The 27,234-nt window shown below is 53.8% G+C and overlaps 1 protein-coding gene across 1 annotated transcript in view; it reads right to left on the minus strand.

Annotated features, from left to right (window-relative positions):
- The window catches only part of PDE8A (phosphodiesterase 8A), a 145,982-nt gene extending 141,716 nt beyond the window's left edge, over positions 1-4,266 (minus strand). The window contains exon 1 of the mRNA XM_059371509.1: positions 3,994-4,266. Coding sequence (XP_059227492.1) covers positions 3,994-4,182 — 189 coding nt within the window. The 5' untranslated portion in view covers positions 4,183-4,266. The remainder of the gene's footprint in view (positions 1-3,993) is intronic.
- Positions 4,267-27,234: the final 22,968 nt, after the last annotated feature.

The raw sequence follows: 27,234 nt of genomic DNA on the forward strand, positions 1-27,234 counted from the left end.
TGAGAGGTCAGAGTGTGGCCCGCTACCACCTGTCACCTGTTATGCACTGCTCGTCCAGCTGCACTAATTAATCCTTCAGTCTTTGGAGGGAAATCTACTCTGCTCAACATGCTAGAACTCTATTATTCCCTAGTATAAATGCTCTGAAAGGGCAATAACCAGAGATTTCCACAAAACCAGATCTAACCCTCCAGCCTCCGCTCCAGTTAAAACTGGTTTCTACTTCCTTTCTATGGGCTGGGTGGATTTTCCACTTCTCCAGCCTGGCTAACACAATTCTCTAATTCGACAGATGTCTGTAGAAGGCCCGCTATGTTGGGTGGGGGGGGGGGGGGGGATATGCAGCAGTGAAAGAGAGAGACTTGAGTACAGCCTCACAGAGCTATTTAATGACAAATGGGGGGAGATGTCACAGCAATGTACCAGGTGTGTGCACAGAGGAGGGGGGCCCATAGGCTCTCCTCTGACACTCCTGCCTCCACACTCAAATCTTTCAAGGGCAACTCAAGTCCAAGTTAAGGAAAGAGAAGACCCAGTAAATCCAGACTCACAAGAAAATATTGAAATGTTACAGTTAAAGCTCAAGCTGATTAAAAACAAAACTCTAAGTGTTCGAAATGAACACAGCATTCATTATCTGTAAGCACACCGACTATAACTCCTGAAATGAATAAACAGAACACTTTGAGTAACACTCGAGCGAGTTCATATACGATGACCCAGCCTAATGTATTAAAAGATCCTGAAATACCTTTGGAATCATTAAGAAGCAAATTATGTTTATTGTGTTCTACTGTTAAGTATATTTCTTGTACTTTGAATACTGGTATCTCATGTTAGGAATCATGTCCTAACATGCGACCTAAGATATAACTCTATAAAAAGGCTCCATAATCGAACAAGTCTGGGAAATGCTGCACTCTCTAAACACCATTTGGAGAGTCACAGTGTATTTTAGGAAATTAAGTTTTTTGACAAATCCTGCATAAAAGAAATCTGCCAAACTTAGTCTGAGCCAGTATTTCCCAAACTTATTTTGACATGGCTCCTTTTTTTCATTCAATACTTAATAACAGTCAACAAGTTGCTTCAAGGAACACACAGGGGATACACTGCAGTGTAGGGGAAAACACTAATTAATCTGAAAATGCAATTATCAATTTCCCAAGCATTTTGATGAACTAGTGTTTTCTGTATGTACTATCAAAATACAAAAACTTCCCCAATGAATTTTTTTAAATCCATTGAGTGATATGCTGATTTATTGTATTTTTAAGAAGAAATTTAAAAAATTTTTTTAAACATTTTATTTGAGAGGGGCAGGAGAAGAGGGAGAAGCAGGCTCCCTGCTGAGCAGGAAGCCCCATGTGGGGCTACATCCCAGGACTCTAGGATCATGACCTAAGCTGAAGGCAGAGGCTTAACTGACTGAGCCACCCAGGCACCCCAAGAAGAAATAATTTTTAATAAACTAAAACTGGATCTTGGTATATTAGTATTCAATACTTGATCAATTCTTGGCATATCAGAATTCAAATTAATTCTGTAATAATTTGATTTTGCTAAATCACTGGACGTTTATCTTCTCTAACCATGTATTTTTAGATTTCTGAAATGTATTTGATAATTTTAAAAGATTCATTCCCTTAGGGTGCCTGGCTGGCTCAGGTGATGGAGCGTGCAGCTCTTGATCTGGAGATTTTAAGCTGGAGCCCCCACAATGGGTGTGCAGATTACTTAAAATATTTTTAAAAAGAAGAAGAAAAGGGTGCCTGGGTGGCTCAGATGGTTGAGCACCTGCTTTCAGCTCAGGTTATGATCCTGGGGTCCCGGGACTGAGTCCCACATGGGGCTCCCTGCTTGGCAGGGGGTCTGCTTCTCCCTCTACCCATCACCCTTCCCTCTTTTCTCTCTCAAATAATAAAATCTTTAAAAAAAAAAAGAAAAATGAAAAGAAATGACTCCTTCCCTTAAAGAAAGAATAGCTTTAAAAATGCTGATATTTACCTCTGCCCTATTACTGGAGATGCCCACATACAAGTATCTGTAACGGAGATCCAGTATCAACATGTACAGTCTGTAATTAATAAGCATTTCTGTGGTTGTGGTGTTGTTATTTGACTTCTCCTCTGGAAATACTAATATTACCTTAAAGCCTATATTGGAGGTTTTATGGGGTCAATTCCAGTGACTTTATAGTTTCATCCTTCGGTTAACAAAGAGCCAAATTCAGCAAACATTTAGCAGCTACTATATGTGTGCCAATGCATTAAAAACTGTAAATAATTAAATAATGTCTTTTTCTGTGCCCCAACTCAAGACAATGGGCTGCCAATGGGACAGAATATGTAAGACTCTTAAAAACTCAGGGGCTCTACAATCACCATGGATCGCAGAGGAACAAGCTGCTCCACCAGAGATGCTTATAAGACAGGGGGGTGAATTTTAGGACACGGACACCACCACAAAAAGGCAAGACACAGGGCCTCTTTCTAAAACGGCTAATTTGGTGACCTAAAAGTTCATTATTAGTTAATGAGAGAGAACCAATATTAGACATGGGTCAAAAACCTGAAAGCTGTTAACACTTCCATATTCAACTTCACCGTGTGATGCTTTTTTAAAGCCAATTAGGTGGGCTTAATGTCTAAGCACTACCCTGACATTAGGAACAGCTGGGATTCACAGTCTAAAACCATCACAGGTTTCTTCAAGAATCCGTAGAAGGAATCCAACTTCTGATCATCACAACAAAGTTAGATTTTCACCGGGGTATTGAGGGGTGGGGAAGTCACTTCATCTAGGTTACCGTCTTTCTCACTTTCCTAAAGAAAAGGCGTCATGGATGGATGACTGCTAGAAATTTAACACAGAAAGTGAACAAACGGTATCAAACTTGGGAGGTCTAGCAAACCCCGGTAAGCCAGAAAATCCAAACAATTTTACAAATGACTTTTTTAAAAAGCAGCAGCAACGAGAGGGATGATCAACAATCCGAGGCCATGCACACCAGAATTTTTTTTCCTAGTTTAATAAAACATAAACGCATGAAATCCAGCTCTACAATTTCAAATCAGAGAACTGGACAGCTGTTGCTGTGTGCCTGAATGAACACCTTTTCCCTTTTACTCCCCCCACCGTTATCTTCCCTTTAGGAAATCTTAACGAAGCTTAAGCGCGGAAACTTTCACAAAAACGTACGCCAAGGCGATGCGCGCTGGAGAAGACACCCAACGGTGAAAAGCAGCCACAAAACCTCCCGGTCAAACTACTTAATAAAAAATTAACTCTGTTCTGCTGAATGCGTCAAAAATCGCGGTTCTGATGGTCTTTTCTCATTACATATGCTTTAAAAACAACACGTATGGCAATAACCGTGAACCTCAAATCCATGTGCAATGGAGCAGAGCTGATGGGGCTTCGGATTACGTTTTAATAGTCCCAGAGAAACTGGGGAACTGCGACCGCATGCGCGTGCAAAGCCGACGGAGGGAGAACAAAACAGGGTGGTAGGACCCAGCGCCGCGGCTTCCCCGGGCTGGCCGCCCTTCCCTTTCCATCACGAGAACCCAAAGAACAAAGTTCACGCGGATCTACCGTTTCGGGGGCGCGCCACAGGACCCTGGGGGTTCCCCGCTCTTGGGGAGGGAAATGACTCGAGCGCCCCCGGGCAAGTGCGCCGCGGGCCCCGTCGGCTGGGTCCCGGGAACCGACGGCGCGGCTCGCAGGGCGTCCCGCTCGCAGCCCCACCGACGAGGGTCGGAGGACGCGCGGCTCGGGCTTCCCTCGGGCCGCTGTCCCCGCAGGCGGGGGCCGGCGCCCCGTCAGAGCCACCCGAAGCCGGGCGGGGGCCGGCGCCCCGTCAGAGCCACCCGAAGCCGGGCGAGAGGGCAGCGCCGCCCGCGAGGGAGCCCCGCCCGGCCCGGCCCGGCCCGAGTTTCGCCGCGGACCGCAAGCCCCCGAGCCCCGGCCGCCCGCCCGGCGCCCCTTTACCTTCCTGCCGCTGCCGTCGCGAGGCTCGGGCTCCGCGAGGCCGGCGCCGCGGGCCGCGGGCGAGGCGGTGGTCTTCGGGCCGGCGGGCGGCGGCAGCGGCGCGGCGGCTCCCGGCGCGTCCTCGGCCTCCTTGCCGCCGTGGTACACCGCCCGGCCCTCGGAAATGTGGATGCTCGGGGCGCAGCCCATGCTGGCGGCGGCGCGCGGACACGCTGGCGGGCAGCCGCGATCCGGTCAGCAAACGGCCCGCCCGGCGCCTCGGGGCAGCCGCGGGCGCCGTGTCATCGCCGCCTGGGCGGGCGGGCGGCGGCGGCGGCGAGCGCGGGTCTCGCGTCAGGAAGTGCGGCCGCCCCTTTTATCGCGGTGCGGGCGCGGCGGCGGCGGCGCTGGGGAGGGGGCGCTGGGGCGGGCGGCGCGCCGCGGCCGCCCCTCCGAACATGCCCTTCCTGAGGCGGGAGCCGCCGGCCGCCTCCCTCACATCGCCGCGCTCGCCTGGCCGCGCCGCGCTTCCGGGGAATTTCGGGGGAGGAGATTTGCGCTCTCCCCACCCGGGCGCGGGCAAGTCCGCGCCGCGCGAGCGACGCCGCCCTGGCCGCGGGGCGGCGCGACCCCCGGGGGAGGTGCGCTCCCCGCCGCGCCCGCCGCCGCCTCCCCGGGCCCGCAGCCCGCGCCGCTCCGCCTGCTGGGCCGCCGCCGCGCGAAGAAACGCCCCTGGCCCGAGCGCCGGCAGCGGGGAAGGCCGGCCTAGACGCTCCTGCCGTTGAGGGGTGGGGGGTCGAAGGGCGCCCGTCGGGGCTGCGAGTCCACAGCCAGCCCGGTGGGGACGGAGCCGCCGGCTCAGGCCGGGTCTGGGGCCGCGCCGTCGAGAAGCGCAGAGGCGGCTGCGCTCTCCGGGGAGCTGCGGGCGGCGCGGCTCCGGCTCCGAGCTCCGGGCCGGGTCTTGCCGGCAGCACGCCGCGCCCAGCCCCCAGCGGTGACCTCCAGCGGGTGCTGGCGTCAATGCAAAGCAGCTGGGGCGCCCGCCGCCACCTCCCGGCGCCGCCGGAGACTGGGCATGCGCGGCCACGACGGGAGGGGGCGCGCAGCCCGGCGGCGGGGAGGAGGGAACGGACTCGCCCAGGGACACACAGCCGCCTCGGGCCGGAGGCCGCCAAAGTCCGGACCGCGGGGTTCGAATCCCGAGTCCGTAGTTCAGCAGCTGCGTGACTTGGGTTACTCTCGCTGAGCCTCTCATTCGTGAACGAGGCCGGCGGACCTCCGTTTGGGGTACTGGCGGCAGGGCAAGGAGCGCACGCGCGCTCCGGGTCCCGGGCGAGAGGGCTCCGGGCGTTACCAACCCGGCTGCAGTGCCCCGTGCGCTCCCTCGCGCGCAACGACTGGAACGCCAATGCCAGGCTGCGCAGGCGACGCGGCGGCAGCGCGGAAGAGCCCTGCCCGGGGCAGGCGGGGGCGCTGCCCTCCGCTCACCTGGAGCCCGGGGCCCCAGAGGCTCCTTGCCCGCGGCCACAGCGCGGCGTCCGCCTGCGAAGTGGGGCCCGGGAGGCTGCTCGGCGCGGTCAGAACCGCACCCCCGCACACACACACCGGCAGCTCGCTGTGCGACCTTGGACGAGTCACGCAGCCTCTCTGTGCTTGAGGCTCCAGCCCCAGTCAAATGGAGGACGGCGTCCCCGCGCGTCCACCGCATACCCCGCAAGCGGCCCACCTCGGGCCTGCCCGCACTCCCGCCCTTCTTGCAACTCCCGGGACGGGGAGACCCCGGCGAGGCCGACCCCTCCTTTCCTCTCTGGCCGTCCACACCTTAACTAACACGGCCCTTCGGCGACCCTGAGATGCCGCGGCTTGCGCCTCGGGCGGGCTACTGTGAAGGCCCGGAGGCGAACTTCGGACTGGAGTCCCCGCCCTGGCGCTGGGACTGTGGCACGGGCTCAGGGGCCGGCTAGCCTGTGCGGCCAGAGCGCCGGGAAGCAGCCTCGGCGCCGCTCCAGCCGCAATCTTCCGGGCCCGAGGTGCCCACCGGGCGGTTTCCTGACAGCGGGGAGCGGAAAGGCAGGGTAACCCGAGAGCGCCTGGGTGCTATTCGCCCTCTACTAGCCGAGCTGGCCCAAACCACTGGCACGTGACTCCATTATCAAGTTTAAGCACATTAAGCAGTAATTTCATTTACGCCTCCCTACCTTATAAAAGTACCACCGGCTCAATGATGGTGTCTTGAAAGAACAGGAAAAGATTCTTATAATCACCCGTTATTCCACCTAAATTGTGGAGGGTTTACTGCCTTTGTTCTGCAGATTTTAGAAGGCAATTTTCAGGGCAGAATCTGGACCCTTCCAAATAAAGACTTATTCATGAAGAAAACGCTTTGAACCACCAGAGTGCATGAAAGTCTATCGCGTGTCCTCTGTCCTCCCCGCCCGGCCAAGAAGTCAGGCCTTGATGACTCTGGGCATTGACCTTGCCCTCTCCAGTTCCAGGCTGTTCCAACTCTCACTGGTCCCTCCCTTCGCAGGCAGCACCTTCGTGTCCTGACCTTTCCTTGGAAATCCTTGAGCCCTGAGCTAATTAGGGGGGTGGGGTTGCTTTGCCCTGCCCCTGCCCTGCTGCCTCCCCTGGCTGCCTGTGCCTTAGCAAGCTGGTCATTTACTCTCTCTGTTCCGAGAGACCTGCTGGGGAGCAGCTTTCACTGACTTCCAGCTCTGCAGTTTGGGAACCCTAGACTTACTGGAAAGCTAAAAAAGATGCAGGAGCAGACAGGAAAGGAGTCATCTGCCTTCTTCTGGGGTTACAGAGAGCAAACCCCACTCACTTTTTTCCACACCCAGGAACTCAGCCTGAGATGCTCCAGGAAGTCACAGCCTGCCCCGCTCAGCTTCAAGCCCCTAACGGTCAATTCCACCCTGTCCCCACGTCCCCCAGCCATAACCTGCACCCCGAGGTCCCTGAACTATTCACTCTATGAAACCCATCCCCTCAGGCCTCGGTGACAGTGGACAGAAAAGGGGCACATTGACAGAAGTCACGCAGACTTCACTGGCATGTGCCACCCACCGGTTCACCCAGATCTCCCAGGCCCCTACAAAGAATCCCGCACTGGGAGGTATCCAAGGAGCTCATTTACAATCTGCATCCTGCTGGAGGAGATAGACTTTCCACCATGCCCAATACACTCCACCCAGCCTGCCCCCACAACCCCAGGCGGAGCGGCTGGACCCCCACAAGGCTCAGCGTTGTAGCTAAATGTCTGCTTCAGTTCTTATTTCTAGGATCAGCATAAGGTCAGTGGGGCTGGGAAAGAAGACAAACCAAAGGATAGATGCCTGGCCCCAGCCTCTCCCTCTACCACAGTCATTCCCAGGAGACCTGGTGGTGCTCACAGCCCACCTCCCCCGCAGGCTGTCCATTAGAGACAGGACGACGTGGGTTCCTACACAGCTTTGTGTATCTAACACCAGAATCTACTCACCTCTTCCACTAAAGCTGATCCTTCCTAAGTCAGTTCTCTCTCCTGGTTTTACTGCCTTTTGCACCCAGGGGTGAGCACTTCAAAGATTGTGCCTCCGACACCCAGTTCCCTACTCTTCCCCTTGCCTTTCCCATTGAAAGCAAATGGGAGAGCTCCTGCGCCCTGGGGTCTGAATCCCAGCACTGGCCTATGTCGCCTTTCAGAGCTGCTTTCCTCCCTTGTGAATGCAGTATTCGTGATATCTGTCTCACCGGGATGAAAGACACTAACTGAAGTCAAAGGGCCAGAACGACTACTGAGCCCAGCCCACTGCGGAAACCTCTGGAGGACAGGAAATCACCATGAGGATTGACACCCCTACCAATCTGTGCATCAGACTTCATCACGATAATTTCTCTTTCAAAACTTTGCATCATGTGACTTTTTTAAAATGTCATTTTAAAATTACACATTCTATAATTTACACATGAATACATGGTGGGAGAATAGTTTTGAAAAATCAAATGAAGCAGGAGTATATAAAGTGTTCAGAGCCAAAGGAAAGTTTTCCTCCCGCACCCCCATTGCTCCCCTATTGCTAACAGTTTGGACCACGTGCTTCCCGACCTGTCTCTACGTTAAATGTAATATATTACACACACATACACACACACAAGCACACACACATACACGCAGAGCTGTTATAGTGTCACAAACAGAGCTGCACTGAATATCCTTGAATATATTTTTTTCTGTAGGATGGACTCCATGAAGTTGAATTGCTTGGTCAAAAGCTATATCCCACACTATGCCAGCTCCAGAAGGGATGAAAAGATAGAAAGAGAGGCGCCTGGGTGGCTCAGTCGATTATGCATCTGCCTTCGGCTCATGGTCTCAGGGTCCTGGAATCCAGCTCCACGTGGGGCTCCCTACTCAGCGGGGAGTCTGCTTCTCCCTCTCCCTCTCCCGCTCTCCCAGCTCATGCTTATTCTTGTGCTCTCTCTCTCAAATAAATAAAATCTTTAAGAAAGAAAAGAAAAACATAGGAAGAGCCCAGCCAGGCATGAAGGACTGAGAAGAGGAACTCCCTGGATACCCCCTGTGCTGCTGGATAAGGGGGGCACCCAGCCAGCCCCAGATGTAAGGCCTCTCCTGGACATCTTCTCCAGACTCACTGGCCTCTTTATCTTTCTCTCTCTTCGTATTCCCACACCTTCGGTAAAGTATGTTTGATTGTTGCAGCTTTTCTCGGAAAAGAGAGTTTCTCTTGGGCCAGAACTGTTAGGAGGGAGGAGCGCCCCCTAGAGGCCAGAATCGTGGAAGGCTAAGCCCCTAGCACCCCGTTCTCTACATCCAGAAATCAGGTGTGCACCTGCATTTCTCTCCTATTTAGCTCCAGACCTTCGTACTTGTAGTTCACCCAGAGTCTGGGATTAACAACCCAATGTTGACTCCCTTCCTCAAAATGACCTGGAATCTCAGGCTTCTTGGTTTCCAACAAAGGGGTCTGTCCCCAGTACCCACATGCCCCTCGTGCCCTGTCCCTTGGCTCCGTCCATCCTTTCCCACTAGGCAAGGGGGTCAGATCCTTTCCCACCGACCGGATAAAGTCCAGAATTTTAACACTGCCAAATTTGATTGTAAATATCAGAAACCCAACTCCGCCTAGCTTAACAAAAGTAGGTACTTATTGGTTAATTTCTTCTAAAGACAGGAAGGGCAAGAGAAGCTCAGCGTCAAAGACACAGATACCACAGACCCAGATGTCACCAGGACCTGCTCTCAATCCTGATACCTTGACCTTCCAGACAACATTTGCCATGATGCTGGAGCCATGGCTCAGGAACCCTGGCTTCCATTTTCACCGCCCCATAACTACCCTGTTGGTGTCCACAGCACCATGAAAGTTCTTGCCACAAGTTCCTAATACGGAGTGTCCCAGGGGTCCATCCCTACTTCCAGAGCTGTGCATCACAGGGCCCCATGCTTAGAAAGCCCCCCCCACCACCACTCTTGGTTTAATGCTCAGCTGTCACCATCTTAATAACTGTTGAGCAAAGATCCCCACATTTTCACTTTGCACTGGGTCCCATGGCCACCCAAAAGCACACTTCTAAAAACTATACTTTGGGGCTGCCTAGGTGGCTCAGTAAGTTAAGCATCCAACTCTTGGTTTCAGTCAGGTTGTGATCTCAGGGTCTTGAGATGGAGCCCTACGTCAGGCTCCCTACTCAGCAAGGAGTCTGTCTCTCTCTCTCTCCCTTTGCCCTTTCCCTGCTTGTGCTTGCTCTCTGCTCTCTCTCTCTCTCTCTCTCTCTCACTCTCTCACTCTCTCTCTCTCAAATAAATCAATCTTTTTTTTTTTTTAAGTGCACTTTTCAGGTGTGTGTAGGGGAGGGAAGCATGGGGGAGTCTGTGGAAGAATGTGGTGCCCCAGGGGACATTCACAGACTCTGCTCCTGCAGCCCATGTCATTAGGTTGGAGTGTCAGACCTCGCCCGCCACGCCTCTGAGCCCAGTGGGCACCGCCTTCCCCGCCACCTCCTGGCTCAGGCCTGGGCCTCCCTCTGCCACCTCTGTGGGTGGGACAGACCTCAGAGACCATCTCCTCAGGAAGTGGGCAAGTGGAGGGTGAGGTGATGGCTGAGGTCACTCAGCAGAGCAGTCCCAAGGTCCTCCAGCTCTGGGTCTTTCCCTGGGGGAGAGGGTAGGAGCTGCTCACCCCAACTTATCCAGCCTCCCAACCGCCAGCCTGAGGCTCTCAGCCAAAATCTACTTAAAAGAGCATTTGGCTTCTGGGGCTGAGATCACTGTTGGTCACCCCTCCCTGAGGGGAGGAGCAGGGGGGGAGCAGAACTGCAGGCTCTCCTGGCCTAGTGTCAAGACATCCCTGAGAGGGGACCTGTGATGGCTGTGACACCTGCCAGCCTGACCGTGTGAGGTTCTCTGCTATGCACCTCATGAGCTCACTCTGCCGATACAGGCCTTAGGCCTCCTCCAAAGCTCCATCCTGAGGACCTCTGGGAGGTCACCCCATCATTATCCCTGACTCTGGGGTCCTGGCACTGACCTCTGGTGCTAGAAAGCTGAGGCCCTGGAGTCCTCAGGGTGTGAAGGGCTCTGGGCGAGCAGGGAAAGGCACACTTCCAGGGTGACCAACCAGGTCTCAGCTCACCTAAGCTCCTCTCAGTGTTAACACTGAAGGTCTTGCATCCAGGGAAACCCCCGGTCCCAGGCAAACCACATTGGCTTGTAGGCCCTGCAGCCCCCGTCTGCATCAACCAGAGTTTATATCTGGGCAAGGAACCCCTCCACCTTCAGTCCACAGTGTGTCTTTTGGGTGTTCAGACTCGTGTCCACTCTGGGCAGGAGGGAGAGAGACACCAGGGCCCTGGGGCTTCCCCCCTTCTCCTCCCGCACATAGCACACATGCTCCTCCCCCCCCCGCCCCCCCACCATTTGGCCCCAGCTCAGGCTAAACCTGAGCTCACGTCACGCTACATGGAAACATTCCCATCTCAATGTCCCCAAAGCCCTGCGAGGTTGCCATGATCATCCTCCTGTCGTGGAAAAGAAATGGAGGCTCAGAGATGTTAAGTAACTTGTCCCAGGTCACACAGAGAGCCCATGGGACAACCAGGTTTCAAACTCTGCCCTGTGGGACACCAAAGGCCAACGTGTCCCTCCTGGACAAGAGCGTCCACGAAAATAAAGTCTGCTAATAACCAGTTACATACGGGAAACTGAGGAGCCAAACATCCCTGATGCTTAAGAAGCTGAAAGTGAAATACAATATTCCCCAGAGCAACTGGGGGCTGCTCCCTTCCCAGGATAAACGCGAGACTAAATGCAAGGCGGCACACTGGTTACCAAAAGTATTTGGGGCTTTTTAAATGTCAGCCGCAATGATCATGAATCACTCTTCTTAAAGCTTTTAATCCAAAGTAACCCTCCTTGTCCCCTGCCTCCTCTCCTGCTTCAAGCCGCTTCTGCTGGCCTGAATCACCCTCCAGAACTGTGGGTCTAACCCCCGCCCCCCAAAGGGAAAACTGTCATTCTCTTCTCCGGAGAATGGCGTCCTGTGTGTTCCCGAGCCAGCTTGCAGGGGAGAGAAGACTTTGAAGGGGGAATATTCTGGTGCAAATAGCTGTGTGCAGCTGGAAAAAGTCAAGGTAACAGGCCGGGCCTCATGATAACCAGGGTTTTCGATTCATCCCTTCATGTGCAGAGACTCTAAGGAGCACCCGGCCAGCATGTGTGGGCACTGGGCTGGATACCGAGGATACGATGACGACAAAAGAGCCCCCCCACCCCCTGGAAAGAGCTAGCAATCTGGGGCAGGTGGGAGGCATCATTCGGCTCCACAAGAGTGTAATCACTCGCTCACGAATGCTGTGATGTGCAAGGAGCTGTGAGTGTATATCATGGTAGGAGATGAGTTAATCTTGGACAGAGGAGAGTGAGCACTAAGACATTTTCCCTGAGTGGAAACATGACTGAAGAGCTGCTTCTTGTGCCTGGAACCCATTCTCCCTTCCTGTAACTATACTGAAATTTCCTCTGGGAAACTGGTCACCCCTAGCCTAGTATCAGCTCAGATTATTTGGGTAGAACATTTAGCAGGTGCCACTTCCCTGACCACAGACATTGATTGAGGGACTGGCACATGAGCCATGCCAGAGTTAATGAATATTAGTGTTATTGGTTGAGCCCTTGATCAAGCCATACCTGAAGTTAGGACTATGCTGGGACTTCTCAGGTTTGATAGCCAAAGACTTCTGCTTTCTGCTTCAGTTTCTTTGGGTCTGGTTTTTGGTGTCCTGCAACAAAGTGTCCTATCTGGACTAGGAGGATGAGTCAGAAATAATGAGATAAAAAGTAGAGGAAGGAACATTCCAGGCAGAGGTAAGAGAAAGTGCAGAATGCAAAGTCCCTGAAGGGAGAGGAAGAAGCAAGGTATGTTCAGGAACCGAGTCCCTTCTAGGCTTCTGACCACTGGGCTCAAGCTCTTTTATAATAATTTCCTTTTAAGCCTTCACACCAGTGCTCTGGGATATATGTGTTATCAGTCCTCTTTTACCAGTGAGTGAACTCAAGCCCACACAGGGAAGGGAACTTGGCTACTGTCACAGAAAAGGGACATAAACCCTGACTCTGAAATCTATGCTGTGGATCCACATATGACATTGGGATGTTGGTCCGCTCCCTCTGCCCAACTCCCAACTGTGAGCAGCTGGTTTCTAGCTGGGTTTGGCCAGTGGAGGTGCTGGGGCAATCAGAAGGCAGAAGGAAGGACAAAGACGCTCTGAGCGGCAGTGGCCACAGCTGGGTCGTTGATGGCAGGGCTGGGGGTGGGGACGGGGACAGCAGCTCCAGCAGCTCAGCAGTGAGGTGTGTGGGCTCCTGGGGCAGCTTCCTGGTCCCCAGGAAACACTTTTGTCATGCTCTTGTTCCTCCAGGCCTTCCAACACCTTTGGGACCAATCCCCTCCTTTAAAACTGCTCTGCCTGAACGATGCCCCGTGGTTTCCACCTGCCTGGCTGGCCACTGACTGACACAGTCACCGATGGGAGGGGCTGTTAGGACCAGCCAGCTGCCGCCCAGGGTGGTCCATGGGGGTCAACGGAGAGCAGAGAAGGCAGCGGTGGGATCTGACCTTGGCTTCTGTCTGCCTCGAACACTCAGAGCCACAGCAGCCCCTCCTTAGGGTTCTGCTGGGGTGCAAGCAGGCAAACCTCAAGGGCGCAGGTAAGCTCTCGAGAATTCCGTCGCAGACCCGCCACGGACGTAAGGTGTGGTAGAGGGACAAGCCTGCCCAGGCAGCCAGAGTTTTGGCTCCAGACTGGAGATCATCCAGGTCCGAAGCAACAGGTGTCACGAAGTAGCGAGTCTGAGAGTCAGAACCGCGTTCGCCCCCTGACTGCCACCACTTTCTGTGTGGCTTGACCCATGGAAACCTCTCTCACCCGCAGGTCCACCTACAGGAGAAGGCAAGCTGTGGCGGCCGTGGCTGGTTTCCTAGGCACTGCCCTCCTCTCCCCTTCACAGGCCGCACCCCCCCTTCCCGGCTGCAGGGGTGCACGGCGGGTTTCAGCCGATCTGGGGAACTCCCTTCCGACCCGGGGGTTTGGTTTCGTCTGGACGCTTGCCACAACCGGGTCAATCAGCTACTGGGGTGGCCAGGGGTCGGGGGCTAGGGCTTCTGGGAAAGCTCCCCTGGCCTAGAAAAGGACCCACAGAGAGGTGGCTAACCTCCTTCGGCCTCTGGAGTGGCCGGGTGCGTGGAGAAGCTTCGGCCCCCTGGCCCGCAGGCAGGGAAGCTGCCAGCACCTGAGGACGGCGGGTGGAAAGATGGAGAGAGCCCGTGTCCTTGCTGTCCTGGGTTTACATGATCACAGGCTGCTGAGTTAGCCCACTCTGGGCCCGCCCAGCAGCTGAACTGCTTGTTAGGTGGCGTAATAAATTTCTGTTGTTTATGCTATTTTTAGATGGGCCTTCTGGGAAACGCCTTCTACCTTACACGCTGGGCCCCCTGATGAATCTCCCTGTGCTTTGTAGACCTAACACGTTGGGATTCAGTATCATCTCTTTTCAAAGGAAACCATGACTTGGGAGCAGGGGACTTAGCCAAGGTCACCCTGCGAGCCTACGGCCGTGAGGACCCCCCAAGCCTACTGCCGTGAGGACCCCCCAAGCCTACGGCCGTGAGGACCCCCCAGTCTGTGCGTTCTTTCTCACTCCACCCCTTTGCCAAGTCCTTCATACGTACAGACAGAGATCTGGAGCGCCAAACAGTGCTGGTTTCTAAGAAGTGATTCCACGTCCCACTCGCCTCCCGTTTCTCTGAGTTGAAGGGGAGTTGGGGATTGGGTGAAGATGAGCCTAATCACCCACCCTGCAGCCTCCCTTCTCTACCTGCGTGCCTGGGACCCGGCAGAATGCGGAGTCCGACGGGGGCAGGCCTCTCTCCACAGCACAGAATCAGCATGACGTCCGTGCCGGCTTCTGTGGCCACCCCCCCCCCCCCCGCACCGCCGACTACCATGCTGGCAGCTGCAGCTGACCCAGGAGACCAGAAGGGGTGGATTCCAAAAGCCTCCTCTTCCTTCTGAAGTGTGAAAGCCTGCCACTGCCCACATGAAGGCAGCAAAGAGGGCAGGAAATCCTCATTTCTGACCGACCTTCGGTAGGAGACAAGACTTGGGTAGATTCAATGTTCTCCTGTCCCACAGGGGCGACTTCAGAGAGTCTCCTGGTCACCGGCCATCCGAGGGCCAGAGGCCGGGCATCCCTGTTGGTGTTAACCCAAAGCCTAACTTCAGCAGCAGAGCATCGCGGAGAAAGGTGAGGAGAAGGATTCTGTCCTTCCACAGAGGCTCGGGCACAGAGCTCGCTGGAGAAGGAGCCAGAACCAAAGTCGTACTGTTACAGCAAAGCATTTCCCTTTGTATTTTTAACCCACTATGACTATTTCGGCATATAAACACTAGGCTCTCTCTCCTGGCACAACTCTTGTTCTCGGACTCTGGAAGGCCAAGTCTGATCTGTGCGGTGCCTCCAGCCCAGGAGCTCACCTTTCCCTCTTCCCTAAACCGGGCTGATGGTCTAGGCTTCCTCTCTGTTATCAGACAAGGGCTTTGGTTGCAAGTCACAGAGCCCAACTCTGGCTCCCCCAAGCCAAAAAAGAACTTTGGGGAAGGGATATCAGGACACTTTGGGCTACGAGTAGTATACTATTGATAGGACTTCTTAGCTCACATAACAGGAAGCCAGGCTACAGGGGCGTTGAGGATGGGTTTAGCAGCCCAGTGAGGTCCTTGTGGTACCAGCTTCCAACATGGCCCCAACGCTCCCTCCAGCTCGGTAGTCCCTCCAGCGTGAAACAGGGTTGGCCCGGGGAACTGCTAAGATACTGCAGGAGTGACAGCAGGGGACTTCAAGGCTCGGTCATGCAAGTCCTGGTGGCTTCCACCTTGTCCTCCCTCTCGATCACTCACTCTGGACGGAGCCAGCTGCCATGTGGGGAAAGTACTCAGAGAGCTCTAGAGAGAGACCCGTGTGGAGAGCACTGGGGCCTCTTGCCAAAGCCTCGTGAACGAGCTGTATTGGACCTAGACCTGCCAGCCCCCATCAGCCTTGAAAGGGCCTTGAAAGGGGTACAGCCCAGACCCACAGCTTAACTGCAACCTCGAGAGAGAACCTGGCCAGAACGCCAGCTTAGCCGCCCCCAAATCAATGTTGGTCTGGGACGGAGTGTTTGCGCCCTACCTCTCACCACATCCGTGAAGCAGGCGTCATGATTTCCCCAAGCTGCACAAGAGGAAACTGAGGCACAGACAGGACATGGCCAAGATAAGAGACAACAAAGCCCTCCCTTCAAGAATTAGTCTGGGGAAGCCCGCCCGGCTCCGCTAACCGCTAACCGGTGTGGACCTCAGAGACTCCCCGTTCTATGCCACCTCTCTGCTAGCAGCTTCCGAATCACCCATGCGTGGCCCAGAACGCATGGGTGGGGGGGGGGGGATCCTGAGACTCCCAGGTTCAGTAAGTCTACATCTGCCCGTAACCTGGGTCGTGCCCTCCACCCTGGTCGGCCAACCCAGCCCCAAGTCTCATCCACAGACCCAGACGGTTACCAGGCTGCACAGGTGCACCTGAAGGCTGTATTTCTAGGAACAGGGATGTTTTGTTGGGAACAAAGTCACCAGGGGTATGATGCAACAGCCCTGGGAGTGGGTTCCCTTCCCAAGGTGGCCCCGGAGAAGTCCCTGTAGCAGCAAGTCCCACGCACGGCTGTTGCCAGCAACACCACCTGGGGCCAGGTTTCTCCTGGGGTGAGGCTTATGCAACTTTTTCTAGGATTGAATGTCCTTTCTCTTTGTGGACCCGATGTTCGTTATCATGTCTGTGTCTGAACGGATTTTGTGCGATTCACATGTAAGCTCGCGAGAAGTGGCCAGACAACCGGGATGGGGAGGGGCCGAGCCGGGGCCGAGGCAGACGGCCACCGTTCCTTTAAGAACCCTTGGCCTTCAAATTGCCTTCCAGGAAGGGAATCATTTTATCAAGGGGAACAAGAGCAGGAACCACTGAAGCCTTCGGTGAGGTGGGAGGCAGCACCTCCCCCAGACTCCCAGGTCAGGGCAGGGGTGCGGGAGGCAGCCCCAGAGGGTCCCTCTGTGGAACTCTCCTGGGCATCTGCACCCCAGCCTGTCCTGAGTCCAGAAGAGGAGGCATCCGTGGATGGCTTCCCTGCAGGCACCTCCCTTAGCCACCCAAGCAAACTGCCATCTCGGCGGGGCGCCAGCCTTCCTCACTAAGGAGCTTCAAAGGCAAGGAAGTCTCAAGGCTTGTGGGCAACTCAAAGAGATGCTCCTCCCCACCCTTCCCCTCCTTTCCCCTTCCCTCCCCTTCCCGTCCTCCCTCATCAGACACCAGGCCCCGAGGACACCATGATAAATGAAATGGACATCATTCCTGTGTCCAAGGGCTTACGGTCCAGACTAAGGACGCGACAAACAATCTCATACAACAGATATGGCAGAGGACCAAGATAGGAAATCAGGGTGCTATGGAAAGCCTGGAACAGATTCCCAGTCCAGACAGGGATTCAGAGGGCTTCCTAGAGCTGGGTCCTGAGGGATGAGTAGGAGTTGGGTCCTGAGGGATGAGTAGACTGAGCCAGGTGAGAAGGGGAATGCTCGAGTTTGTGGATAAGCCTGTAGAAGAGGCCCAGGCAGGAGAGAAGGGGACCCTCCAAGGGCCTGGGAGCAGTTCAGTGGGGTTGGAGCTGGGACAGGGAGAGGATGTGCTAGAAAGGGGCTAGAGATGAGATGAGGAGTACCAACAGGGGCCAGATCACTAGGACCCTCATAAGCGGGGATGAGGAGCCGGCACTTGACCTAAGAGCACCAACTAGGTCATCTGTTTCTTAACCAGCCCAGCTGGGATCCAGGGCGGTGCTGGGCGGGTCCCACCATCAGCCGGCCTGGCGTGCGGTGGCGGCTGAGAGAGATGCACGGACAGCTGGGTCCCAGGGAAGGTGTTCTGCCGGGCCACGATGGAGCTGCAGATGAGCCAGCCTGCTTACCACTGCCCTGAGGGGTGACAGGCCACCTCATGAAAGGGTGTCCCAGCCCATGCCACATGGCCACCATTGGGTACACACGCCTCCCCCGCTTCCAGAACTAGGTCCGTGCTTCCCGACCTCCCTCTGCTCAGGAAATGCTCTGATGGCCAATTCCGTGGGAACCTCGGGATGAAGGATCGGGGAGGCCACGGCCAGGGGAACACAACGTGTGGGCACCCACTCCCGGACGGAGGACGCATGTATCCCCAGGCTCTGGGTCACACGGAGCGTCCAGTGCTGGGAGCAGCTTGCTTGCTGGCAGGCATGGGAGGGAGCCCTGTGGTTAGGGGCTGCCGGAGGGCTTGCAAAGCTCTAGTGGTTTGGCAGATTTCTTTATTTTCTCTAATTCAATTGAAATCTGACTCCAGGCCACGATCCCACTGAGCTAGCAAGAATTCAATCTCGGGCATATCACTGAGCTTCCCTCCCCCAACCTTAGTGTTTAGTCAAAGTCCCAGAGTCTTAGTACCAGAGCCTGGGGGTGGCCCCCTCGGTCACGGTCAGACAGCCACTGTGGGACCCTCCAGCCTCCCAGCCCTCATGCCCTCAGGCTCTAGGGCTTGGGTCGATTTGGAGCAGCCCTTGGGGCGTGGGAACTGTGTGTGGGGGGGAAGCCCAGCATTTCAGTACCTCCCTGAGTGTACCCGGCAGCCACTGCCTTCCTAGGCCTTGTCCCCGCCTGGACACTGCCTAGAATGAGGCATGAAACCTGTCCCCACCCTTCCCTCTCGAGTTACATGCTGCCCCTTTCCCTTCTGCAGTGAAAACCTCTCCCTCTCTCTCCTTACTCTTCTCCAAGGCCCACCCTTTCTTCCTTTTTCCGGAATAGGTCACAGAGTCTCCGAAAAGAGTCAAGTTTATTGCAAAAGGCACAAAGAGCCTCTGATATCTAGGTACTGCTGTTTGGGTGTTCCCAAGTGTGAGACCCCACAGTCAGACCCACCCCAGCCCCAGCCCCCGAGTCCCCAGTAAACTCTTCACGCCCCTGCCCCTCTTCAGAGCTCTTTGTTATGAATGAAAGAAAAACAAAGCCTCACTGGATATCTGAAGAAAGCACCCAATATAGAACACAGAAGTAAAAACAAGCAGAACATAACAGAAAAGAGTGGAGGGCCCAGAGACAAGGCAGATGGGCAGAGAAAAATGCCTGAGAACCATTCACATACTTGCCAGAGGCAACGATATCATATCCCTGAAACTGAAAGATTACAAAGACAGTCAAATCAGAAGGAAAAAACTTTTTAAATTTAAATTATGGTGGTGAGAAAAAAGTGGAGAGTGCAATTGGAAGATAAGCTTAAGGGACAATTTCCAGAAAGCAAACAAAACCACAGAACAGAAAGGTTAAGTACAAGAGGGTCCAACATTCCAATAAGAGTTCCAGAAAGAGGGCGCCTGGGTGGCTCAGTGGGTTAAGCCGCTGCCTTCAGCTCAGGTCATGATCTCAGGGTCCTGGGATCGGGCTCTCTGCTTAGCAGGGAGCCTGCTTCCCTTCCTCTCTCTCTGCCTGCCTCTCCATCTACTTGTGATTTCTCTCTGTCAAATAAATAAATAAAATCTTTAAAAAAAAAAAGAGTTCCAGAAAGAGAGAAGAGGAAATGACCCAAGAAAGGATCTAAAACTTCCCAGAGTTCCACGGCATGGAACTGCAAATTGAAAGTCCCACCTAATATCCAAGACGATGAAGGGAAAAAAAAAAAATCCATTATGGCATTAGAACACCAAGGTTGAAGAAATTATCTAAAAGCTTCCAAGAAGGAAAAAGCTGTCCATGAGCAAGTCGTCAAGAATTAGAATGAATGGCATCAGATTTCTCAACGCCAACACCGAGAGCCAGAATGCAGACGGATAACGTTCGGAACTATAAGAAGAAATGATTTCCAAATGTATCTTTTTCCCTGACAAACCAGCAAGCCAGGGTCATGATGGAAAAGAGACATTTTCAGATATGCCATCCTTCGGAAAATTTTATCTCCTGTGTCTGCTCTCTCCTCCAAAGAAAGTCAACCAAAAAGAAAGATAAGGAATCCAGCAGTACTGGACCCACACAGGAGAAAGGTTCAGGGAGGCCCAGGGGGGCAGCTGTGCAGTGGGCTGGGTTGGAGAATGGGTGTGTGTGTGTGTGTGTGTGTGCTTTGGGATGAATGTCTCCAGGGAAAATGTGAATTAGACATAGCGTCTGAGCCTTTGACCCTCCAGAAACTAGATTTCTGGGTTTGGGATTAAAAAAAAAAAGAAAGAAAAGAAAAAAAGAAGGGTGTCTGGGTGGCTCAGTGGGTTAAGCCTCTGCCTTTTGTTCAGGTCATGGTCTCAGGGTCCTAGAATCAAGCCCCATCGGGCTCTCTGCTCAGCGGGGAGCCTGCTTTCCCCTCTCTCTCTGCCTGCCTCTCTGCCTACTTCTGATCTCTCTCTTTGTCAAATAAATAAATAACATCTTAAAAGTTTTTTTTTTTTTTTTTAAATGATGTATATGTAGAACGTTGATGGGAAAGGAGTAAAAGGAAGTGAATGAGGGAGGGAGGCAGAGAATCGGGGAACCTCCGTGGATCCCAGCCCTTGATCAGGAGGGTTGGGGGCGGTGCCCCTTCCCCAAGTCCAATGTGAAGGGAAGGTGAGCAATATGGAAGGGGACCCATTACGGAGGGAGAGGACATCCTCCTGCGGTGGGCATGGTGGATCCAGCCAGGATGATTTTGTTTTAGGTCTTCCCCGGTAATGAGGTATTGTCCTCCTCCAGAGAAGGAGACTCCCAGCAGCAGCTACACCCAGACCCTCCCGGGGCTCCGCTCTCTGCAGCCTCCAAGCCCAGGATCCCGGCTGGGCTGGGGTCCTCCGCGGCGGTGCTGAGCCGGCGGACCCGGTCTCGAGGCGGCCCAGGGACCGGGCTGAGAGGGAGCCACCAACGCACCCGCCCCCCCTGGTGGAGGAAGGGAGATTGCAGCCCGAGGCTATCTGGATTTTTGCCAGGGCCTCCCTGTCGGGAAGAATCGCAGCTTTGCTACTTTATGGCTAAAAGACAGTCTCCAATTTTCTCTTCCTCTTCCTTCGGATGCTCCATAACCAGATGCCTTTGATCCCTACCCTGGAGCTGTTCCAGTCGTCCACTGCTGTGTCGTAAGCCATCCGCAAGCTGGTTGCCTCAAACTGCCACCGTCCGTGAGGCTGCCAGATTCCGTGTGCCCAGAATTCGGACGGGGTACCACAGGGGGGGTTGTTTCCGCTCCATGATGTCTGAAGCCGCGCCTGGGAAGACTCAGCTGGCCGGGGGGCTGGGACCAGCTGGACGCTTCTCGGCGCACATCGAGCATTTTGGCTGGGGTGGCTGGAGGCGGGGGAGCTTGGGGCCTCCAGGCTGCCCCTCCGTGGGGCTCGTGCGTCTTCAGAGTGGGGAGGCCTCTTACGTGGTGGGTCAGGGTGTCGAGTGGGTATCCCAGCGAACAAGGCCGAAGCTGCCTGGCCTTTTATGACCCAGTGCGACAGACTGATGTCTGTGTCTTCCCAAGGTTCATGCGTTGAAATCTTCATCTCCCATGTGGTGGTATTTAGTAGTGAAGCCTCTGGGAGATAATTAGGTTTAAAGATTTTCTTTATTTATTTTGAGAGAAAGAGAGAGAGAGCAGCACAAGGGGAGGGGCAGAGAGAGAGAGAGAATCTCAAGCAGACTCTGCTGAGCACAGAGCCTGACTTGGGGCTCCATCTCGTGATTATGACCTGAGCTGAAATCGAGTCAGATGCTCGACGGACTGAGCCACCCCGGTGCCTCAGGGAAGTAATTGGGTTTAGATGAGGTCATGAGAGTGGGGCCCCCATGATGGCATTGGTGCCCCCATAAGAAGACAAATAGAGACCAGAGCTTTCTCTCTCTGCCATGTGAGGACACAGCCAGAAGGCTGTCATCTGCAAACCAGGAAGAGAGCTCTCGCCAGATACCAAATCTGCCAGCCCTTGACCTGGGACTTCCCAGCTCCAGAACTGTGAGAAATCAATGTTTGTCATTTAAGCCACCCAGTCTGTGGTGTTTTGTGACAGTAGCCCGAGTTGACTGGGACACCAGCCACAGAAGGCCCAGAGGGCCATTTCCACAGGACTCTGTTGGTCTGAGTGGCCATGAGCCTGTTTGAGAAAGGAGAGGGGGGACACACGCTGGCTTCTGGCTGGGAGCAGCGTTACAGAACTTGGAGCCATCTTTTAAAACTACCACAAACCCCCAATACTATTTGTCAGAATCAGAAAGATTTACCTTAAGGTACTTTACACATATATGTGTACACTGGGTAGATGAATGAGGAAGCCAACATATTATGATGGTTAAGAGTCTAAGATTAAGGGGCACCTGGGTCGCTCAGGTGGTTGAGGGCCCGACTCTTGATTTTGGCTCAGGTCGTGATCTCGGGGTCGAGAGGGGGGCCCCCGGCATGGGGCTCTGCACTGGGCATGGAGCCTGCTTAGAATTTTCTCTCTCCTTCTCCTTCTGCCCCCTACCCTGCCACTCATGCACGCTCTGTCTCTTAGAGAGAGAGAGAGAGAGAGAGAGAGAGAGAGGAGTCTAAGGTTAAAATCAAACAGAACTGAGTTCAAACTGGCTCAGCCACTGGACTGTGTGTCTGGAAACAAGACACTTCCCCTCTCCACATCTCCGTTTCCTCACTGGCAACACGAAGATAATAACATCTACCTTACTGGGTTTGAGTATGGGTTGTTTTTTTTTTTTGTTTTTTTTTGTTTTTTTTCTTGAGGATAACACAGGGCAGGAGATGTGAAGAACTTGGGCCACAGGAGACATTCAGAAAATGGTAGTCTCTTTTCCTTACATTACCTCAGAAGCTAAATTTCCATTATTTCTATTATCTCAGACTTGCCAAGGTTTGCTACTGGGGCGCATCTTCACAGAGATAGGGAAAGAAGAGCTGTCTCTCTTCAGGGGACAACACCCCCATTCTTTCGGGGAACCGCTCATCCCCCCTGCGGCCAACCAACATGTCCAAATGGGAGTGGCCATCTTCTGCCAGTCAGTCCCAGTGATTGCTCCAGTTTCTGACCAAAAAGCTGGACTGGGGTCATCACATTCTGCCTCCCACCTTCATGACTGGTCTGGAGAAGGGCGCATGACCCCAGAGAGTCGATCACTTTCTTGGAGATTTTGCCCCTCTATTGTCAACTACCTGTGAGGGACACGAGCTGCCCCTCGAATCCAGGATTTTCGGATAGCCACGATCCCAGACTTATGGAGAAACCAGTTCAACGAAAGGAGGTCGTCATGCAGGAAGACAGCATGAGAAGTAGGAACAGGAGGTACACAGGGGGTCCTGGTACCACGAGGTCCCACGGCCGGGTGCCCACAGCTGTCCTTCTGCAACCTTTCTGGTGACAGAGTCTGTCCCTTCCTGTGAATTGTTTTCTTCCTTTGCAGCCACAAGAATTCTGAGTCACTAACTACTCTGACTTACACATTGTTTTATTAGGAATGTGAATTGTCCATAAAGTCCAGTACATTCGCTGCTCCAAGGAAACAAGGGCATGACTCTGACACACCTCGAAAGTGACCCAAGTGTGGAGAGTTGCCTGCGAACTTGAGTTTCCTGAAAGTCTCTGCAGCTTCCGTCCTTGAACATGATGCTCTGGGCAAGGAAACCCTTCGGGAGGCTCCCTTTTCCATACCTGTCGTCAGGCTCTCTCGCCTCTAGGTTCTGTCCTAACAAGATGACCCTTGGGCCTAGCCTGCAGTTCGGCTACACTGGGCCCAGGGCTCCTGTCCCCCCACTCCAGGCTCAGAAAAAGAAGACTGGAGATTAGACACACGTGCCCTCTGGGCACTGCCTGAGAAGAAACCCCTTGAAAGCCATGTGCTCCGGTACTGTTCATCTCTCCTCTAACTGAGGCGTTGGCTTCGGGGGAAAAAATAGTTTGGTTAGAACATAAACAAACGATGTCTCTAAAAGTAGAAAAGAATCTTATTCAGAAGCTAAGCTGCGGAGATAAAAGCCATCTTTAGTTTATAAAGTGAGTTTCCCGTCCCGTCCCTAAATGACTTCTTTTTTTTCATGGAAAGAAAAACAGAAACGGTTTCCTTGGGGAAAACTGTGTCTTTGGTCATTCGGGGTGGCCGGCTGGAGGGCCCCCGCCTCCCCGAGCTCGCTTCCCCGCGGCTGAGGGCTCCGGCTGTCACCTGACACCCTGGAATGGGTGACATTCTGTGTGCCAGACCGTGGACAGCCGTGACCCGTGGTTGTGCCCCGCCTCTCTTACAGACGAGACGCCAGGGTCGTGGAAAGACAGGGAAGGTGTCTGTGTGGAGAGAAGGCAGAGCGAGTGACATAAACCTGCAGGAGGACATGAGGTGTGTTCTAGTCTTTCTGGAATGACCTTTTCCTTGTTCTTTTACGCTGCGCCTACACTTTGCAACGTGTGGCGTGTGCGGGGGGAGCTGGCTGGGGACTGGGAAGGAAGGTCCTTCTTCTAGCTCCATCTCGCTGTTCTCCAAGAGGAGGAGGCCAAGATCTCTCTGGGCAGAGGCTGCGTTATGGGCTGGGCTACGCGTGGCCCGGGTCATTGTACTTGAACTCATTCTGCCTGGCTGGTCAGCCTCCTTCCTGTTCCCCGCATCTGTGGTCTGAGGAGTGAAGCTGATGGGACCCTGCCTTGCCCCTTCTTTCCTTCTGTCTCTTGCTGGTGCTTTCCTGCCATGAAGCTGGGAAAATCCAGAGAGGGGGCCTTCAGTAGAATGAGTCGGGAGGTGGTGGGGACAGGGGAGCTCTCCTGCAGATCCCACAGGAGGAGACGGACCTCATTCACCTTGTACGTGGTTTCAACTTCGCTGCCGCATCAGGAGGAGGCAAGGCTCTCCTCCTCCCCCCACCGCAGCCCAGCCAGTGACGGACGCTCCCGCCATGAGAAGCCGCCCTGCATCCGCTCCCAGGGGACGCTGACGGACCTCGTGTTTACCATGGCCTTTCCTCTACACAAGAGCGTACCTCTCCTTTGTTCTTGCGTGTTCTGGGTTGCCATTCTCTGGTCTTCTCGAATAAACCCTTCTCTTCCTGGTGAAATAACTGGCAGTTTTATTTTTAAGGGGAACGAAGCTGACTTGGAAAATTTTGCAGTTTGGGCACGTGGCTCTCTCTCCACATTCCCACTCACGTGTGTCAGGGCCCGCTCTTCCATCTAAATCTTGGTGGCAGGTGGGTGGTACATTCCAGATTTGGACTTTGTCACAGGGAACGGTCCTATTTAGGGCTCCGGTGGAATTCACCAGCTCCAAACCGTCAGAGGATCAAGAATGCCAGGGATGTCAGGCACCCGGGGAGTCATGTCCTGTCTCCCATTTGTTCATCAGGACCCCCGCGGGGAAGAGGCCAACCCGCTCTTTCCTGCCACGTCTTGTTCCTGTCCGTTGGCAGGGCATGTGTCACAGACACACCAGATGATGCCATAAACAAGAGAAACAGCATTGCTGGGTCACATGGGGTCTGCACTGTCACGGCACCCTGTTCAGCCAAGCCACCAGAGGCCCAGGCTCCACCTAACCTGTGGTTGCCCCATCCCTACGGTGTGGAATTTGTTTCCATCTAAGTGGGTTCATCTTCCAATCCGTATTCCAAATGGCATGGAGCAACACCGAAACATACCGGGGACAATGAGCCCCTTCATCTCAGGCAGGGGTCAGCCGACTCCAGACTTCGGTCAGAGCACAGCCGCTCTCATTTGTGGATTGCCGGCAGGTTGCTCTCATACTACGAGGACAGAGCTGAGTAGTTGCAAAAGGGTTAGTACAGACCGCAAAGCCTAAAATATTTCCTATCTGGCCCTTTAAGAGAAAGCTTGCTATCCCCTTCCCCAAGGGCATGATCTGGGGGCTGCTCAGAAGCAGGCAAGGACTGGACCCTAGTCCCATGGCCACACCCAGCTGCGAGGAAAACTGGGAAATGTGGTCTTCACGCCAGCCAGCCATTCCCCCCGCTAGACCTTTCGTGATGGCTACGGGAAAGGGGAGAAGAACTTTGGGAGGACAAGCAGCTGTCTTGCCTGCGCTGGGTCATGTGTCCTTGGGTCAGATCTTGATGCCTGTTATTTTACAACTCTGAGCTTCTGAGCCAGGTTCCTGCTACTCATTCATAATCTTGTTGATTTCTTCTGTTGTCTCTGTCTGCGCTCCTCACTGGGGTTGTTCCTGCAGCACAGCCAGAGTTCCATTCAAGAGCCGACTGTCCCCCCAGAGTCTTCTTCCTGGTGGCCTTTATCTTCAGTGTGACTCAGGGCCCGGCCGTGCCCACCTCCCCTTCCCTTCCAGGCACAAGGTCTCTGCTACCCTGGCTCCTCCCACTCCATCCGTCCACCGCCTTGTCAGAACCTGGTCCTGACAAGGACCTGGCTGGCTCAGTCAGCAGAGCGAGCGACTCTTGGTCTCAGGATTATCAGTTCGAGCCCCATGTTGGGTGTAGAGATTACGTAACAATAGAAATCTTAAAAAAGAAGAAAGAAAAAGAAAAAGCAGCGACTCCCTTTACCTCCGGGGATGGAAATCATCCCATTTGTGCTCTGGGACAGGACTTTCTCCAATTCTCTCCTCCCCCCAGGACATTTCACCCTCAACATGCCAGCCCGTGGCGTGGAGTGTTTCTGGAGCCGGCATGTAGCTTCTTACACTCTCCTTAGAGGTCTGCCTCTTCTAAATATCCTCCCTAGGCTACCTCCAGGCTCTGATCCCATCACACCATCTTGGTTTCACCCATGAGATCATATTTCTCACCCTGCGCTCTGGCATCAATCTGGAACTCGCTCATGACTCATGCACTGTCTGCATATGAACGCAGAACAGCTAAGAGTCAGGTCTGGGGCAAATTTTGAAAGCATTATGTGCTGTGTCGGAGACAAAGGAAAGGACTAAGGGTCCTACTCAGAAAAGGGAAGCCTGGATCCGTGCCATCTTCCAACAGTTGAAGAGCTGCCGGGTGGAAAAGGGATGAGAGCACGTCTGTAAGATTTCTGCAAGATTTGATTTTTAAAGCCCATGAACAAGCATCCCTTTGGTAAATAAATCTAAACTTAAACAAACAAAGATACATCCATGAGGTGGCCCTTGTTCCAAATGGCCCAGAATGGCAAAACTGAGATCAAAGTGAAACTCTTTTTGATACAAAATCAAAAAGGACCTTGTAAGAAGCTGTCCGACCTGAACTGGGTTGCCCGGACAGGTAGTGAGCGTCTGGTTTTGGTGGTATTCAAGCAATAATAACCGCTTGACTCCAAGCAGAATGAGTGTTTCAACAAAGTGGCTGGCCTGGGCAGTATCCTTTTGATGGCAAAGCAAAAGGAACCTTCTCGCATCAGCTCAGATTAGAGGGGATTTTTGTAAAGAATTCAGCTCTCATCAACAGTGAGAGCTGAGCCGAGCCCCTAGACTCCTGGAGGGACAGGAATGAGATCAGCTCGGAGCCTACCCCACTGCGGTGACTCAGCTACCAGCTCTGCTGCTAGATTTTTTTAGTTCACATTCTTTCCTGAGAATCTGAGGGGCCATTGGCAAGACTCCGGGTTTGGCTCCCCCCGAGTCTGGTGTTCAGTCCTGGTTCGATCACAGGCGGTTGCGGGGGTAGAGTCTCATGATTCGAACATAAAATCATTGTTGACAGAGACCAACCATGCAGGGGGATGTTAACGTTCTCAGAACAGT

Source organism: Mustela nigripes, chromosome 13, assembly GCF_022355385.1.
Source record: "Mustela nigripes isolate SB6536 chromosome 13, MUSNIG.SB6536, whole genome shotgun sequence".
Lineage (NCBI taxonomy): Eukaryota > Metazoa > Chordata > Mammalia > Carnivora > Mustelidae > Mustela > Mustela nigripes.